At 42.0% G+C, this 20,000-nt stretch overlaps 1 protein-coding gene across 1 annotated transcript in view; it reads right to left on the bottom strand.

The window, feature by feature from the left end:
• Window positions 1-20,000, bottom strand: part of wnk4b (WNK lysine deficient protein kinase 4b) — a 72,248-nt gene that overhangs the window by 39,939 nt on the left and 12,309 nt on the right. The window contains exons 2-4 of the mRNA XM_047808237.1: window positions 4,493-4,665; window positions 4,183-4,403; window positions 1-125 (exon numbers count right to left, since the gene is read on the bottom strand). The exon at window positions 1-125 is cut by the window's left edge and continues 33 nt beyond it. Coding sequence (XP_047664193.1) covers window positions 1-125; window positions 4,183-4,403; window positions 4,493-4,665 — 519 coding nt within the window. The remainder of the gene's footprint in view (window positions 126-4,182; window positions 4,404-4,492; window positions 4,666-20,000) is intronic.

Here is a 20,000-nt window from a genome sequence, read left to right as displayed (position 1 = left end):
TTGGCACTCTGAGTATGGATATTCCGATGTAGTCATCTCCAGTATACACATCCCGAAGGCGTAAACGTCCACCGCCTCGTCGTACTTCTCCTCATACATCTCAGGAGCCATGAACTCGGGAGTGCCTGGCAGGGAAAGAGCACACAAAACAGACATAACTTCATTATCCCTGTGGCCATGTGTACAAACACACACAAGCAGAATTGTTCATAAATTCTCCTGCGTACTTTATATACTATACGTCTATAGACTTATAACATACATCCTCTAGGGGGCAGGTTAGGACGAATCCTCCCTGATTCCTTAAACGCAGGGTCTCCGATTTTTGAGAAATGCTACAGAAAACTGAGTCGGGCCGAATAGTAAACAAAAATCAAAACAAACGTGTAGCCAATGAGCAGAAAGGGGCGGGGCTTGTCAATATGGGCGGAGAGAGTGTTCGGTGCGCATGTGTGACATTAGCAGAAAGCGTTTTAACATCGACATGGAGGATAAAAACAAAGAAAGAAAGAGAAGAAAGACTTACGATAAGGACAAGAAGTAGGACGTGTTAATATAGGATCAGCTTTCCAGCGCTGGAGAGAACTGAAGGAGCAGGAAGTCGGCCACATATTCACAGGTTGGAGTTTCCCGAGTCAATAACTCCTGAGCTAAACGCTGTTACTACACAAATAACACCTCTTTTCTATCGTAGTGATGTAGAGAGGCAGCTACAACCGCGTTTTGTGTAGTAACAGCGTTTAGCTCAGGAGTTATCGACTCGGGAAACTCCGACCTGTGAATATGTGGCCGACTTTACTTAAGACGCCGAGGCGCTTTTTTCCTTCTCGATAGGTGAGTAACGTTGGTTTTGCTTTGTTACACAGAACTAATATATGCCTTTGTCCTTTACATCATTATGCTTGTGTGGCATTTTTGCTTGTTTGTTTATCTACAATCGTATTGTTCTTCCCTTCAGCTGTGATAAAGACACATTTCTTTCCTTTAGTCGCCTGGGTTACGTATGTATGTGTGGGCGGAGCTATCGATACAGGGGTGGGACCCGTTCAAGTTAGGGGCATGTTTGTTTTGGTGATTTTATATGTCAACATTGGCTTTCAAACAACGGAGACCGCACCTTTAAGACAACGGCTTAATTTTAAAAGTAAAAATCTGGTCATTGTCCTTCACACTGTCACACTGTCATCATCTCCTGAGGGCAAAAGCAAAAAGGCTTTCTGTTTTTGAACAGATTGTTGCACAAGAAAGGGCTCTCACAACGTGCCATCGCTGCTGAGGTTGGACGCAGTAAAGATTAATGTTCCATGTTATGTTCCAAGAATGTTTTGGTGATTTTATATGTCAACATTGGCTTTCAAAAATCGGAGATCCCACCTTTAACTACTGCTTGTCATCAGTAAACATGATGACAAGGACATCCTTAAGACACAGTTGTGGATAACGCTATTAGCTAGCACAATAGCCTCTCACACTAGCACACGTCCAGCATTTTTTGCTGTGTTTATCATACTGATCACACTACAGCGCCCCCACAGGTTACACTGATATTGCATCTTGTGAACATGTGGCTTTTCTTTCTGAGGATGTACCCAAGTGAACGACACTCCAAAAACTGCTATGGATATAAATAACCGATGACACAGATGTCAGCCATGCAGCGTACATGTACGTGTAGTGAAAAGCTTTTACAAGTCAGGCTTAGCTCATGAATGACTGCAAACAAAACAAACAAACCTCAAACCTCAAACAAATAAGACAAACCCAACTGTGTATGGATGTAAATAGAACAATAAATAAAAATAAAAATGTAATAAAATAAACAGATTTTTCTTTCCCGTAATACGAGTCTGCACTCCGTAGGGCGTTATCCTGACAAACAGATCTCACCGGCGATATTGTGCTTCTGATCCTAATATTTATTTCCTCGTATCTGTACACCGTGGCCTAGATTCCTTTCCTTTCAGACATCGGCTCAGGTTCAGCAGATGCAGAACGTCACACACCCAACTGTTATTACCTGACTTAAGAGATTTATTAATGCTGCTGTTGTGTGTGTAAACACCTCATATTGGATTTTTAAAAAAATGTTTTAAATCCTTATCAAATCTGATCAGGTCGATCGAATCGTATCGAAATGCTTACGTCTGTTTTTTCTGTTTATTCTGAGGTTATTGAACCGGTCCTGACTCCAACACCAATCAAGCATCACGTTAGTTCTGGCAGGCCACGTTGTCAAGCGTGCATCAGCTGTTAATCAGCTGTCCATGACGCGCACCAATCCGGTTACGACATCCGTATTACCCGACCATTTAAATTCCCATTCGTGGAGCCACTTTCTAGCAACTAGAGCTGCTGCTGTGATTTAAACTCCCTCCTCCAACCCCGACTCCACCATGCTGGAACCTGTTCATTGTACCAGTTTACGCCATAAATCTCCACATATTTTTCTCTCTCTCCCTCTCTCTTTATTTATCTATCTATCTATCTATCTATCTATCTATCTATCTATCTATCTATCTATCTATCTATCTATCTATCTATCTGTCTGTCTATCTATCTATCTGTTTATTTATTTATTTATTTATTTATTTATTGCAAAAAAAAAAAAAACCCTCTATGCATGATTAATGGTTCTGTTATGAGCGGGTGGGGGTGGGGGGTGGTCCTATTCTATTTTCCAGTTGCTGCTCTCCCCGCTCGGCCCATGCATGCGCACGGACGGGCGCGTGGATTCCTGCCCAGAACAGAACCATACCGCCAACACTAACTGTATGCTATCATCTAATAAATTCTCATTTGACAAAGTGGTCCTGACAGAAATAAAGAATTACAAACTTTGAGACAAGACACAAAGAGACGATAAAATAAGCACGATAATTAAATGAGAAAACTCCAGGGGGTGGAGTTAGATCTGATCACGCTCCTGCTTCATCCCTAAACCTAACCCACATGATGCTGTACAACTTGAAATGTGTTAAACACACCTGAGACACACTGCACTCCTGACTCCGCCCAGGTAGGAGGAGCCGGATCAGGTCCGACTCCACCCGGTGACCATTTCAGGACGTTTACAGTAATCGCAGTGGGAATCATTTCCTTTCTATAATAACGAGACGACGTAATCGTATGAATCAGACTCTGGGTCACAAAGTAATACCAGTGTCAAAATGTCAGAATTCCTACAGTGTAAACACAGCCAACGTCTGCTGACGTCTTTGAATCTAATCTCTACAGTCTGGACATGTGCTGGCGTAAATATGGCAGGAGTGAATAAATAAACACACGCAGCGGCGGTGCAGGTAATATTTACAGTAATAACTGTGAAGGTCAGTTTCAGTGTGGAGATAACAGCGCACACACGCTGGAGGAGCTGTAATAAGAGACTAGCTGTGTTTTTGGCGTTCGCTTCGACCACACGTAGTTTACAGGTGAATCTCTAAGAACATGTAGAGCCAATCCCTTAAAAGTGCTGCCATGGATATTATACTGTAGCATTCTGGAGAATGTAATACAGAGCATTGGTTCAAATTGAGTCTTTTCTTTTAATTGCTGATAAAGGTTTGGGGTGAGAACATTAATAAAAAAAACTTCCTCATAAAACTCTTGAAGTGACGTGACGTACGGCTAAGTACGGTGACCCATACTCAGAATTCGTTCTCTGCATTTAACCCATCCAAAGTGCACACACACACACACACACACACAGCAGTGAACACACACACACACATGGTGAACACACACCCGGACCAGTGGGCAGCCATTTATGCTGCGGCGCCCGGGGAGCAGTTGTGGGGTATTCGGTGCCTTGCTCAAGGGTACCTCTGTCGTGGCCGGCCCGAGACTCGAACCCGTTAGGGTTAGGAGTCAAACTCTCTCCATTAGGCCACGACTTCCCCGTAATCACAAAAATCAACCAGAGAACACGGCCACAGCGCCTCATAAACAATTCAGTAAATTATTTTCTCTAAAATCTCCAGGACACATGGCATTCCTGCAGTGCTGGAGCTTTGTGAGATCTGTGACTCAGTGTAACAGCTGACATCAACAATACAAAAAAAGCTTATTAGATTCACTTCCTGGAGTGAATTGATTCAGAATCGTTTAGCATTCTGAAAAGAGTTGACTCAGAAGCAAAGAAAAGGTATGTGACCCACCCTAACACACCCCGATACACTAACTCACCAATGACGCTCTTGGCGAAGGAAGCACTTTTGAGTGTGGCCAGACCCAAATCTCCGATCTTGACCGATCCGGTGGGACCCGTGATGAAGATGTTGTCACACTTGAGGTCTCGGTGGATGATGGGTGGAGTTCGTGTGTGCAGGAAGTGGAGACCTTTCAGTATCTGGTGGCTCCAGCGCTGAAGAAGTTTCAGCTTCATCTCTTTAAATCTTTTCAGGTATCTGAGTGGAAGCAAAGCAGAGGGGTAAAAACTTTTACAGATTTTGTGTGTCTCTGTGTGTGTGTTTTCTCCTGAGAAGACTGGACTTACGTCTTCAGAGTTCCTGATGTCATCAGCTCAGTTACCAGGATGATACATTTGTGGCCTTTAACTGTGGACTTCCATGAGTCGTAGAAGCGAACAATGTTGGGGTGCTGTAGCCCCTTCAGCATCTCCACCTCTTCACTAAAGCGCTGACGCTCTGCTTTACTCAGTCGCCGGGTCTGAGAAGGAAAACACAATAAAACATTTGCACCGGCTTCCTGTTCCTGTTGTATGTAACACTTCTGTACAAGAGTTTCCTACATTACATATTTGCTCAGGACAGGGTCAGGGAGGTTCAGGTTAGGATAAGTGAGGTTATGGTCAGTGGTTTTCAGGGCAGGGTCAGTGATTATCAGGTTAGAATCAGTGTGGTAGATGGCATGGTCTTTAGGATAGCAGTTATGGTTAGTGAGGTTAATGATAGGGTCAGTAAGATCCAGGGTAGGACCAGTGAGCTTATGGTCATTTGTTTTCAGGATATGGTCAGTGATTATCAGAGGAGGGTGAGTGGGGTAAATCGTACGATCAGTGGTTTCCAGGATAGGGTTAGTGGGGTAGAGGTTAGGGTCGGTGGTGTTCAGGGTAGGGTAGAAGTTAATGCCAGTGGGATTAGAGTAGAGTCAGTGGGATGGAGATTAGGGTCAGTGGTCTAGAAGTTAGGGTCAATGGGTTAGATGTTAGTCTCAGTGGGGTTTAGAGTATAGTCAGTGGGGTAAAGGGTAGGGTTAGTGGGGTAAAGGTTAGGGTCGGTGGTGTTCAGGGTAGGGTTAGTGGGGTAGAGATTAGTGCCAGTGGGATTTAGAGTAGAGTCACTGGGATGGAGATTAGGGTCAGTAATGTAGAGGTTAGGGTCAATGGGGTAGATGTTAGTCTCAGTGGGGTTCAGAGTATAGTCAGTGGGGTAGAGTTTAGAGTCAGTGGGGTAGAGTTTAGAGTCAGTGGGGTAAAGGTTAGGGTTAATGGGGTTAAGGGTAGGGTTAGTGGGGTTAAAGGTAGGGTCAGTGGTTTCCAGGATAGGATCAGTGGGGTAGATGTTAGTCTCAGTGGGGTTTAGAGTATAGTCAGTGGGGTAAAGGTTAGAGTTAATGGGGTTCAGGGTAGGGTTTAGTGGGGTTAAAGGTAGGGTCAGTGGTTTCCAGGATAGGGTCAGTGGGGTAGAGGTTAGGGTCAATGGGGTAGATCTTAGTCTCAGTGGGGTTTAGAGTATAGTCAGTGAGGTAAAGGTTAGAGTTAATGGGGTTCAGGGTAGGGTTAGATTGGAGTCTTTTCAGCTTCCCTTTTAAACCCCTTTAAAAGCATCTGCATACTGAACACACCTCTATCTCCATCTATATATAAAGGTAGAATATCCACAAGCAGCCGCACTATTACACCATTAAACTGTTATGCTATTATACCATTATGCTTTTAACTTCTCCGCAGAGCTTTTAAGGACGGATACCTTCCTGTCGCTTGTTACGTAAGTGCAATCTGAGTAAAATGTTGTTTCTTGTGGAGTGGTTTAATGTAGGTGACCTGAAAGCTGTGGAGAGCCTCCTACACACCTCTTCTTACAACCCTCTTCATGTCTGTTACTGTGCTTTTGGTCTTTATTTAAAGGCCATTATGACCCGCACACGGCAGATCTGAACATGTTTCTCTGGGCTAGAATTGTCGGGAAACCGCCACGACGTGCTCAGTAATCTTATCCTGTGACAGAGAAGCTTCTGTGTGAAAAAGTCATTTGTGGGGTTTTTATAGAATAAAACAAAGATAGAAACAGAGATGGTATTTATTAGACTTGAGCAAACACTCTGCTGGAAACATGAAGCAAACGGACACCATGTACAGCTATCTTTTTTCTGTAGTCATGGAAACTGCGGTGAACTCACAATAGCACCACCTTCAGGACGGGAGCACTCATATAAGAGTACACAAACATGTCAGGTGGTTTCGTCTCACACATCACATCAGCATGAGCATGCGGACGTCTGAGCGAATGATGTCATGTGGAAAGCAGGGATGGAAAGTAATATGTAAATGAGGTGTCTGTGTGCGCTGTTTTCCCTTTCGCAAATCGTACTAAAACTGGAACACAGAATACTGCTGATTAAATGTGACGGAGTGTCAGAAATCTGCACTAGTAGAGTGTAGACATGAGAGCGCAGTTTGTTAGGGATTAAATGTGAGTGTGTAAATGCCGCCTGTGTCTGAGGTGCTCAGGTAAGCTGTGTCTCTCATATGACACCAAGCAAGTCATCATTCTGCTTGTTTTCAGATACTAAGATACGCAGAAACGTTTTCGTATTTATTTATTTTTCTGAATTACATTTAAATGATCTCGTGCACATTTAATACCTGCACATACCTGCAATACAAGCAACTGCCTACAAGGTCCTGGATATGTTCAGATTGTAGGTAGAAATGTATTTTAATCTGCATTCAGTACGCACACTGTATTCCGCATCTTTTTGTGGAAACGCAACCAATCAAATATCCCCTTTTTTTTAGTACATCGACTTATTGCCTTGTGTTTGTGGGTGTGTGTGTTATGAAGTCAGCACATGCAAACTTATATCAAATCAGGTCCTAAAAGAGACAAGGGTAACATTTAACTTTTTAAATTTGCTCTTAGGGTTCACGGTGGCTTAGTGGTTAGCACGTTCGCCTCACACCTACATGGTCGGGGGTTCGATTCCCACCTCCGCCTTGTGTGTGTGGGGTTTGCATGTTCTCCCTGTGCCTCGGGGGTTTCCTCCGGGTACTCCGGTTTCCTCCCCCGGTCCAAAGACATGCATGGTAGGTTGATTGGCATCTCTGGAAAATTATCCGTAGTGTGTGAGTGTGTGAGTGAATGAGTGTGTGTGTGCCCTGTGATGGGTTGGCACTCCGTCCAGGGTGTATCCTGCCTCGATGCCCGATGACGCCTGAGATAGGCACAGGCTCCCCGTGACCCGAGAAGTTCGGATAAGCGGTAGAAGATGAATGAATTTGCTCCTTGGATAAAAGCTGTAGGTATTTTTGTTTAAATTCACACCTTTATCAAATTTTTTAATAATTCTGAAATCCTTGATGAATAAAAGTTTACCATTAAGAAATGTTTGCGTCGAGGTTGAGGATTAGGGCTGTGATTGGTCGGTGATCGTGACGGCATTTTAGCGATGAAAACAACACAGCAGTGGAGACTGACAGTGAATTCTTACACAAAATCAGTTTATTTATTCTCTAAACAACAAAACCTGAGGATTGTTTTTCACAGAAGGCTTTTTCTCTTCAAGCCACCGTAAGCGCAATGCAGTGGCGTCGCTCGGGAAGAAGCCGCGCCGACTTTCGCTTTTCCCTCCTGGTGTGATTACTTTTGGAATCTTCTCCACAATTTCATTATATGGAAAGCGTTTGAAAAACAGAGGCTTAGATTATGGCATGGAGGAGAACACATGGCAAAGGATACGACCGAGAACGAGTGCCAAAATCCGGAACCACAAAAACTCACAACTTGGCGTGTCCTGGTTCAACTCAGAGCTTATAATTACAGGCTGGAAACATTGATGTGTTGGTTCAATTTCATCTAAAGTACCAAAAGCTAAGGAAATGAGGAACCATGCCAAGAACTCTGAAAGGTTTTCTGGATGTTTGGGACAGGAGTGAGTGATGACGAAGGCTCAGTGGTAAACTGGGACATTCTGTACACCCTGGAGGGTAAATAAGGAAAATTCTTCAAGATAAATCATTGCATTTAAAAATCTGCACATTTACGAAGTAAAGGAGTTAAACACGGAGATGGACGTTGACTGATGTCGATTAGAAGATCATTAATGTGTTTATTTTACTGTATAAACAGACATTTGCGCTACAGATGGAGTCTCTAGGTTCAGAGCTTTGTAATGCTTTGCGTTTTTCAGAGAATAAAGAGAGGCTGGTGAGAAAAGGATCTCTCTCATTCCATGAACTTTCCACAGCATTAACAGTGTTCTCAGACCTGTAGATCTGTGCTTCGCTCCAAAACTAAAGACTTAAATGGTTTAAATGTCGCATTTTCTCCTCAGCTCGTACATGGCAGAATGTGTTGTCATGTGTGAGTAAACTGTCCTCTCATTGGTCGGAGTGCTCCTGAATGCTCCTTCTGATGTTCCTGAGGTTCTTCTCATAGTGCGTGTTTATTTATTCCTCACGTAAACACTTTCACGGGTTCATTATAGTTTAACTTGTAATGTGTTTGTTTATTACATTGTCGAGGAAGGAGGCGTGGCCTGTCGCTTACCCCCCCCCTCCACCGTCCCCACACACAGTATGAGCTCTAACCCAGTCCCTGTGAGCATGTAAAAGGAATCTGTCACGCCTCCCACAGCATGTTTACTGTGTGTATTTGTGTTTCCACGGCTCGTCTGAATACGCTGCTTCACGTCTCGTCGAATGCGGTGAAACATCGCTGGCTCGGGTGCAGAGCTTCAGAACAGAATCTTGAGCACGATGATTGACGTCCTGCTTTGTTTCAGAAGCTCACAACAACAAGCCGGCAAATTTAAAACAGATAGCACACGATTAGACAGATTTTTATTTATTTATTTATTTCTTTTTATGAGAATGAGAACACGGTGTGAACAGAATATGTGACACTGAGACTAAACCTCAGAGCTCGAACTGAGCCGTGGCTAATGAATGTAGCGGCTTGTTGACAGGCAGCCACAGGGAAAACCGTCAGGGACTGAAAAGTGAGAACATACTGCGCATGTGATCGTGTGTGTGTGTGTGTGTGTGTTGGGGGTTAAGAGCATTCAGGGTTATTGGTCAAAGTATGTCTGTGCTATTTAAAGACAGATTTAAAACACAGCTGTGTTGAAGAGATCCTGACTGTCTCTCACTACGTATGTCTCGCCTGTATTTGATTCAGTTCCTACTGCATTTGATTCAGGACTTGCTGCATTTGATTCAGTATCTACCACATTCGATTCAGTATCTAACACATTCGATTCAGTATCCAACACATTCGATTCAGTATCTACTACATTAGATTCAGTATCTAATGCATTTGATTCAGTTCCCACTGCATTCAATTCTGTATCTGCTGTGTGTTTGTGTGTGTGTGTGTGTGTGTGTTTGTGTTTGTGTGTCTTTTCAATACACGATTTTGTAGAACACTGACCATCCAACCGTAGCGAGTGACGGACAGACGTTCAGGTGTTCATCCATACAAATGTAGGAAACATGACACCAGGACGATTCATACACATTCAGGACAAACAGGACATGAAAAAACAAACCAACAAAAAGCAGAATAAAATGTAAAAAGCAAGGTGTGTGAAACAGGTGAACACAGTCAGGTAACGACAAAGGAGAAAACAAGACTAGAACAAAATCCAAGCCACAATTTCAGGAATCTTTGGTGTAGTCATGTGGCACTGATGGTGTATAAACACCACAAAACCTTTAGAATAGTGTGCAGTAATCAATAAAAAAAATGCACCTTAACTAGAACTATTTGTTCGGTGGGAGGAATTTGTGTAGTTGTATACTTCTGATGGTGCGTGAATGAATGTACGGAAATCCTTCCCGGAAAGCGGAAAGTTACCGGAACTACTTCATCTGAAGGTGTAAGGATACCACAAAACCTTCAGAAAAATGTACAGTAACCAGGACTAGTTTTTCAGAAGGAGTAATTTGTGGTGTAGTTGTGTGGCTCTGGTGGTGTATGAACTTTGCAAATCCTTCAGGAAACTGGAAAGTTATATTAACAGTTAAATATTTTTTTCTCTGATGCCTTACAGCAGTGATCCCCAACCTTTTTTTCGCCGCGGACCGGTCAATGTGTGATCATTTTACCGCGGCCCGTTGGGGGTGGGGGGTGGCGGCTATACAATTAAATTAAAATGAATCATTTTAATTTAATTGTATTTAAACATGCCTTTTTAACTCACTACAACGCTAAATCAATAAGAACCCCGAGCTTGTTTCTTTACAACGAGACGGTTCCATCTGGGGTAACAGGAGACAATGACACCCGAAGTGTGTCGCTTATGTCCAGTTTATTCCATTGTTTTGTTTCGGTTGCCATCACTGCAGAAAACCCCGCTTCACCCAGATAGCATGTCGGAAATGGCGATAGGGATGTAAGTGCTGTGGTGACAATCTCAGGGTATTCCGCCATGACTTTAATCCAGAACACCGGCAGAGTTTCTAACTTTCTAACGACGTCTGTTTCGTGCTCATTTTTGCTAATTTGTGGGTTAAATTTGAGCAAACACAATATACACGTACACCAAGCACTGTTAAACATGACAAAGTACCGGTGAACAGAGAGAAGAGCGATACACACCTTCTCTCTCCACCAAAGCTACAACACCACTGCCGCTCGCAGCCACTCGGCTCCAGACGTCACCTAAACCCGGCCCGATATCACGATATTTTGCGCATGCGCGGTATCGGTGCGGCTTTAGGTGACGTCTCTCAGCTTCCGGTTAACCTCTCGTCCATGGAAAGTCAAGAGAAATACACCACAGTAATCTAATATTAAATTAATAATTTAATGTTCCTTGGGCGGCTCGGGACCATTTGTTCCACGGACCGGTACCGGTCCGCGGCCCGGGGGTTCAGGAGAACTGCCTTACAGTATGGATACAGCAAAACCTACAGGAATGTGTACGGTAACTAGAACTACTTTTTAGGAATTTGTGGTGTAGTCGTGTGGCTTTGAAGGTGTAAGGATATCAGAATACTGTCAACTGTGTCAACGGTGTCAAGGCCCTGAGGCACTGGCTGAAATCCAGCCTCTCTGACTGGAGCTGCTGTTGAACAGGTGGTGGTTGGAGCTTCATAACTAAGCATTTAAGCAAAGCAATTTGTTCTGACGTCACCCATGAAAGCATCCCATCAACATCTCCTGCCTCCAGTCCACATCACACAGAGGCTCGTTTGTTTAAAGAGCACCCGAAATCTGGATTAAATCACAAGCTATGTGTCAGAAAGAAAGACTTTTTTTTTCAACATATTCACCAGAGAGCTGGCACACAGCTGGGGAGGAAACGAAGATACGGAAGCAGGAAGTAGAAAACCTAAAAGACACTGAATGTGGTTTTGTCTCATATAACAGCAGAGCAGTCTGATATGGGACAGATAAAGATTTAGAAACGTTCAGGTAAAGTCTGCCCGCTGTGAAGGATCGATGTAACATTCCACAAATGTAACTAAAAATGGATAAAAAGTATGACATAATGTTCTTCAATAAATAAAGTCCTTTTATATCATTTACTGTTGTATAAGAGAAAAAAACTGTTGTTACTGCATTCGATTCAGGACCTACTGCATTTGATTCAGTACCTAATCCATTCGATTCAATACCTGCGGCATTTGATTCAGTGTTAACTGCATTCGATTAAGTACCAGCTGCATTTGATTAATTACTTGCTGCATTCGATTCAGTAATTGCTGCATTTAATTCAGTGTATAATGCACTCCATTCAATACCTACTGTATTTGATTCAGTTCCTACTGCATTTGATTCAGGACTTGCTGCATTTGATTCAGTGTCAATTGCATTCGATTCAGTATCTACTTCATTCGATTCAGTACCAATTGCTCTTTATTCAGTGTTGACTGCATTCGATTCAGTACCAATTCGATTTTATTCAGTGTTGACTGCATTCGATTCAGTACCAACTACATTAGATTCGGTATCTAATGCATTTGATTCAGTTCCCACTGCATTCTATTCTGTATCTGCTGCAAACACGACATGCGATTCTTCGATGAATACAAAGTCCTCTTTGACCACTGCAAATTGCTGTGGTATAAGAGTAAAAAAAACCTTGGGGCACACTTGTAAAGGAAAATAAATAAAATTACAGCTTGGCAACACCGACTCAGCTTCATCACTTCATCACCCCACCCAACATGGGTTGATTATTTTCCTATTTTCGACTCGGGGTGTTCTATCAGAGTTTAGGAATATGAGACATTTTGTGTGTGTGTGTGTGTGTGTGTGTGTGTGTGTGTGTGTGTGTGTGTGTGTGTGTGTGTGTGTGTGTGTGTGAGAGAGAGAATGTTAGGCCTTATCAGGAACACACAGGGCCTCCTCTAGGCCATGCTGTTGTTTACTAAGGACTCGGGTGGCGTTGAGTGACAGCTGTGTCTCAGCAGATACACCTTATCACAGCAAATTACCTGTTATACTACTGTACTGTAATAACACACTGTGTACATGCATTGAGCTGTAATAACCCTGGTTACTTACCCTCATGAGTTAAAATAAACACCAGCATGGCTTTATTTAATGTATTTTGTGATCAATACGCAGCGATGCCTTCAGATTAAATGAGGCAGAGGTGTTAATATTTTTGCCTGGAGGTGTATAAGGTCACACACCATGTGTCTGTTCTGATTATGCCAATGTGCGGTCACATTGTGTGTGTGTGTGTGTGTGTGTGTGTGTGTGTGTGTGTGTGTGTGTGTGTGTGTGTGTGTGTGTCATTATAATGGTTAAGGTTGGAAGATCCAAGACTCATGTCACTTTAAAAATTAGCTAAAGGCTTTAAAAACCCACTGTTTTTCTAATAATGTTAAATAATTTCATTGATACATTAAAGAAACTTATGAATCCGTATCTCACCGACTCACCTGAGTTCTACCAAATTTGCTTCCTGTTTCCTGTCCATTACTCTTAGTATTAAAACAACACACTTTCTGCATTTCTGCATTCGATTCAGTATCTACTGCATTTGATTCGGTAACTACCAGATTCAATTTAGTGATTACTGCATTTGGTTCAGTATCTACTGCAATTGATTCCGGATCTGCTGCATTTGATGAAGTGCCTTCTACATTAGATTCAGTATCTAGCACATTTGATTCAGCTTCTCCTGCAGTTGATTCAGTATCTAGCACATTTGATTCAGCTTCTCCTGCAGTTGATTCAGTATCTAGCACATTTGATTCAGCTTCTCCTGCAGTTGATTCAGTATCTAGCACATTTGATTCAGCTTCTCCTGCAGTTGGTTCAGTATCTAGCACATTTGATTCAGCTTCTCCTGCAGTTGATTCAGTATCTAGCACATTTGATTCAGCTTCTCCTGCAGTTGATTCAGTATCTAGCACATTTGATTCAGCTTCTCCTGCAGTTGATTCAGTATCTAGCACATTTGATTCAGCACCAAGTTAATGTGAATAAAACATTTTTTAGGTTCCTCAATCATAACGCTAACAGATTTTGGTTATTTTATTATTGGTTATATTTGGTTATGGTTATCAGTTAGACCCGTGTTTGCTTCTTCAGTTGGTTAAATGTTATTTCCACTTTGTACAGTGCGACTCGGTTCTGTTACTGTTTTCTTGTGAGAAGTTAAAACTTGAGTATACAGTATTAAGAGTGGCTAAAAACATTTTTAAAAAATCCCTTATCAATCCAGTTCTCTCCATCTTTCTGCCCCATTCCTTTAAGGTCAGGATGCTGATAATTTTACTGTCTGTCTCTAAGACTCTAAGTCAGGCAGAGAGAAAGGTCTGTCTAAAGGATTAAAGCACTAAAGGAAGAATGGATAATCTGCATGTTATGCAACAGGAGGATTGATGTTCACAGCGTCTCGTCTTGCCAGCACTTTCCTTCCTCTTTTTCTACTTCCAATGTCTCAGTAACACAGATTAATGAGATGACAGAGATGGAAGGAAAATAAGATAAAAGCCTGATCGTGGTGGTTTATCTGAGATTGCGTGTGTGTGTTTGTGTGTGTGTGTGTGTGTTTGTGTGTGTGTGGTCTATAACACTGTAGTCTATAACACTGTAGTCTATAACACTGTGGTATATAACGCTAGTCTATAACACTGTGGTCTATAACACTGTAGTCTATAACACTGTAGTCTATAACACTGTGGTCTATAACACTGTGGTCTATAACACTGTGGTCTATAACACTGTGGTCTATAACACTGTGGTCTATAACACTGTGGTTTATAACACTGTGGTTTATAACACTGTAGTCTATAACACTAGTCTATAACACTGTAGTCTATAACACTGTGGTTTATAACACTAGTCTATAACACTGTAGTCTATAACATTGTGGTCTATAACACTGTGGTTTATAACACTGTAGTCTATAACACTGTAGTCTATAACACTGTAGTCTATAACACTGTGGTTTATAACACTGTAGTCTATAACACTATGGTCTATAACACTGTAGTCTATAACACTGTGGTCTATAACACTGTGGTCTATAATACTGTAGTCTATAACACTGTGGTCTATAACACTAGTCTATAACACTGTAGTCTATAACACTGTGGTCTATAACACTGTGGTCTATAACACTGTAGTCTATAACACTGTAGTCTATAACACTGTAGTCTATAACACTGTAGTCTATAACACTGTGGTTTATAACACTAGTCTATAACACTGTAGTCTATAACACTGTGGTTTATAACACTAGTCTATAACACTGTGGTCTATAACACTGTGGTCTATAACACTGTGGTCTATAACACTGTAGTCTATAACACTAGTCTATAACACTGTAGTCTATAACACTGTGGTCTATAACACTGTAGTCTATAACACTGTAGTCTATAACACTGTGGTCTATAACACTGTAGTCTATAACACTGTAGTCTATAACACTGTGGTTTATAACACTGTGGTCTATAACACTGTAGTCTATAACACTGTGGTCTATAACACTGTGGTCTATAACACTGTAGTCTATAACACTGTGGTTTATAACACTAGTCTATAACACTGTGCTTTATAAGTCGGTCCTGTAATTTAATGGCTGTTGTAGTTTTTCTCACCTGCAATGAACACTTTTTACTGTTAAGAACATTTACTAATCTCTTACTCTGTTAAACATCTGATCATCGTTATCATGTCATCAGTTTTTAAACAAAAACAATCATAATAGGACATAAATATGAGTATAATAAAAGGAACACATATCGGGTTCAAATACGAGAGAACAACTGTTACAGCTATTATAAAGTGTCTGTAAGATGGCGTTTCCCCTGTTTGTGTCGTGTCCATGTTGATAATTAAATGTCTTCCTCATGTCTCACTCCACAGTGGTGTTAATATGAAGCTCATATGAAAGTAGACACTCAGGACTTTAACATTTTTACTAGAGCTTTTTTATATCCATAGAAAAGTACAGAAAAAGATAAAAGCGGTTATTTTTTTTCCACACAGATGTTTGTGTGTTCAGAGTAAATGTTGCTATCAAACTCATTTCTGCTCTCTGAGATGCTCCGATGTTTGTTTGGCTCAGAGTCCTGTCTAAAACACACTGAAAGTGTCCTGAATCATTTTAGATCAGATTAGTAACAATAACTCAGATACCGTGTGTGTGTGTGTGTGTGTGTGTGTGTGTGTGTGTGTGTGTGTGTGTGTGTGTGTGTGTGTGTGTGTGTGTCTGTTTGTTGTTTATTATCTCTGTGTGTGTGGTATGTGTGTGTGTGGTATGTGTGTGTGTGTGTGTGTGTGTGTGTGTGTGTGTGTGTGTGTGTGTGTGTTTGTGTGTGTGTGTGTGTGTGTGTGTGTGTGCTGTTTATTATCTGTGTGTGTGTGTGTGTGTGTGTGTGTGTGTGTGTGTGTGTTGTTTATTATCTGTGTGGTGTGTGTGTGTCTGTGTGTGTGTATGCGTGCGTGGTGTGGTGTGTTTTGTGTGTGTGTGTGTGTGTGTGTGTGTGTGTGTGTGTGTGTGTGTGTGTGTGTGTGTGTGTGTGTGTGTGTGTGTGTGTGTGTGTGTGTGTGTTGTTTATTATCTGTGTGTGTGTGTTGTATATTATCTGTGTGTGAGTGTGGTGTGTGTGTTGTTTATTATCTGTGTGTTGTTTATTATCTGTGTGTGTGAGTGTTTGTCTGTGAGCGTATGTGTGTGTGTGTGTGTGTGTGGTGTGTGTGTTGTTTATTATCTGTGTGTGCGTGTGTGTGTGTGTGTGTGTGTGTGTATCTGTTCTGCCTGATCATTACTACAAACTCAGGTCCTGTCCTCACCGCACTGACGATGTCCCTGAGGTTCCTGTATCTCCACTTTATCTTTTGCTTTTAGGGGACGTAGTTAGAGTTGTCCTGCTTTTCTCCAGCAGTTGACAGATTTGTAACCGGTGAGATTATGTGTGCACAACAGGTGCTCCGGCAGTGTTAGTAATACCCGAGTTGGCATCTTAGCAACGAGCAGAACACAAGAAAGTGTTGCTAAAGTGACCGCTGAGCCGAGACCTTTGCATCAAAAAAACAAAACAAAAGCTTTTTCTCAGGTTCTGCTCCAAGCTCATGAGGAACCATCTGGAATACCATCTGCTTAATGCCACAGTGTCTGTGTGCAGAACACTAATGAGGGTTTATTGACGTATAATAATTATTAACGGTGCTAGAATTTGTTGTTGCTTAAAGGAGAGCCTCGATATCAAAGACGGTTCCTAGAAGAGGACATCATTTATTTTCCCAACGTTCCATTAAAGATCTCTTGAAGAACATTTTTATGTTCTGATTATCTAGCTGAAATTTAGAAGCCCGACAAGGTCAAGTTATAAAGATGATAATAATGAGGAATTATTTGGATTTTGTACCACATGCTTTGCAATTTAACAAACACCCTTACAGTATGTTCTGAAATGTTGAGGGATCTCTGAGGGTTCTTCAGATGATTAAAGGTTCTGAGCTTCCAGAAAAGCTACTTCTGTTACTGCAGAGTTAAAACTGTATGCAGAATCTTTAAGGGTTCCCCAAGAAGGACAACTAAAGAACCCTAAAAAAATAAAAATGAGTAATATACAGAGTAGGTACTTGTGGAACCTGGAGCCCACAGGACCCAAGGAGGAGGACATCCTGTACAGAGATCCTGTCCCACACTCTACAGACGATATAGAGATGCCTTCATCCTCAGGGTGGAGAATAGAATCAGAACTCCCAACCCTGGAGGTCTGAAGCTAACATGCTAACCACTATGATTCCATGCCTCCAGCTAACCACTATGCCTCCAGGATACACCCTGGACGGAGTGCCAACCCATCACAGACCACAGGGGAGAACATGCAAACTCCACACACACACACACAAGGTGGAGGCGGGATTCAAACCCCCAACCCTGGAGGTGTGAGGCGAACGTGCTAACCACTAAGCCACCCGCTTATGAATCATTGGGTTTCTATTAAGAACACATGAGGATTGTTATTTTTTTGGACGAAGCTCATGATGATGTGATTCTTCTACAGAGACAGAGATCTGATAAACACAATATCAGTCAATTCACCCTGGATTCAGAAGATCAGAACTTAATGATAATGATTATGATTTCATCATCATAATGACTAATGATTTCACAGCCATCATGCAAGCAAAACTGGCAGTGCTGACTGGGTGGGAGGGGCATACTCTATCTCACCTGTCAATCACAGGGACACAGGAATACTGTAGGCATCTGTGAGCCCATGTATACAGTACGGATGTCCTCCAAGTGTGAAGCACCTTCCTGTCTAGGAGGAATCAGGTGTCTCTTTCTCAGGCTTGTAGCTGGTGTGTGAAAGAGGAGAGCTGGCTTTAACCTGCAGGAACATTAACATCATTTCAACCTAGAACGAAAGAACCCATTGTGTTTTGTAGCCTTCAGGTCTCTGGAGCACAATCGCCTTTACAGCCTGAACACAACAGACCTCTACTGAATGGGTTACCGGTGTTTGGAGTGTCTACTGTCTCCTGCTCTGAGGACGTTTATTCTAGGGCAGGAAAACAAATGAAATGCCACGTTTCCCGGATGTGTGTCGAAGCGGCGCAAACAAGCAGAACCAGAAGCACAAGATGTCCAACTTCTCCTGTAATATATTTGTTTAAAACACCTCAGTTGTCCTTTCAGAGTCATAATAACAGAGTCATGTTTGGTTTCGAGAACCTTCCAGCTTCAGTGTCTGCATGTGCATCTCGCTGACCTCTTCTGCAAAACAGTGACGAGCACCAAACCAACCATGCGCTCTTTATTTATTTATATATTTACTGTATAGCTCTGGATTGGATGTGAAGACAAAAATAATCTAAGCAGCAACATGTTCATTAGAAATGCAGTTACTCCGAGACAGGTTTGTCCAGAGGCGATAAAACACACTGAACAGATTAATTCAGAAGATCAGAAGAAAGCTAGATCAGTAGATCATAAGACCAGAAGATCAGAAGATAAGTAGATCAGCAGGTTAGAAAATCAGTAGATGAGTAAACCAGAGGGTCAGAGGATCGATTGATCAGTAGATCAGAAGATAGCTAGATCAGTAGACTGATAGATCAAAAGATCGGCAAGTTAGAAGATCAAACAAGAAGTAGATTGTTAGATCCGTAAGTTAGTAGATTGACTGATCGGTAGATCTGTAGGTTAAAAAATAAACAGATGAATAGAGCAGTAGATCAGATCAGTTGATGAGTAGATCAGAAGATCAGTAGATCAGAAGATCAGAAGATCAGTAGATCAGTAGATCAGATCAGTAGATCAGATCAGTAGATCAGATCAGTAGATCAGAAGATCAGTAGATGAGTAGATCAGAAGATCAGTAGATCAGATCAGTAGATCAGTAGATCAGATCAGTAGATCAGTAGATCAGAAGATCAGTAGATGAGTAGATCAGAAGATCAGTAGATCAGATCAGTAGATCAGAAGATCAGTAGATGAGTAGATGAGTAGATCTGAAGATCAGTAGATCAGAAGATCAGTAGATCAGAAGATCAGTAGATGAGTAGATCAGAAGATCAGTAGATGAGTAGAAAAGATCAGTTGATCAGAAGATCGGTAGATGAGTAGATCAGATCAGTAGATGAGTAGATCAGAAGATCAGTAGATGAAATCAGTCCCTTCTGTCTGTGAATAATATCTCAGACCACAAAACAGTAAGTGCTTCATGCCCTAAACAAACACCTGCCCTACACACTCAGGCCTGTACAGACAGGTACGAGGGCAAAATAATAAAGGCCACAATGTTTTGACTGCAGTTTTGTTCCCACATTTGTACTGCTGCCATGATCCTATTTTCACAGCCATGTACTGCAGTGAATGTCACTGTAACACACACACACACACACACACACACACACACACACACACGCACACACGCACACACGCACGCACGCACACACGCACGCACACACACACACACACACAAAGAGGAACAGTACATGAAGTCGTTAAGAACTGTGCGCTCACACACACACACACACACACACACACACACACACATCTTGTAGTGATTTATGTCTTGTACAAGTACAAGGGATTGAAGGAACAGACACAGAAGCAGAATGACGCAACAGTTGTCTGGTGCACCACATAAAGCAAACAGAATAACTACATATTGAAACCATCCAGAATGAACAGTGTGTGTGCGTGCGTGTGTGTGTGTGTGTGTGTGTGTGTGTGTGTGTGTGTGTGTGTGTGTGTGTGTGTGTGTGTGCATGTGTGTCTATTAGGTGCCAGTGTCTGGATAATATCACGCCTCACGGATGAGTACAAGTGGAAATTTTGCGACAGGAACAGGACCGGATTCTTTCAGGGACAAAGGCAGTAAAATGTCCTGT

Source organism: Tachysurus fulvidraco, chromosome 24 (genome assembly GCF_022655615.1).
Source record: "Tachysurus fulvidraco isolate hzauxx_2018 chromosome 24, HZAU_PFXX_2.0, whole genome shotgun sequence".
NCBI lineage: Eukaryota > Metazoa > Chordata > Actinopteri > Siluriformes > Bagridae > Tachysurus > Tachysurus fulvidraco.
This window is presented reverse-complemented; position numbering and strand designations above follow the sequence as displayed.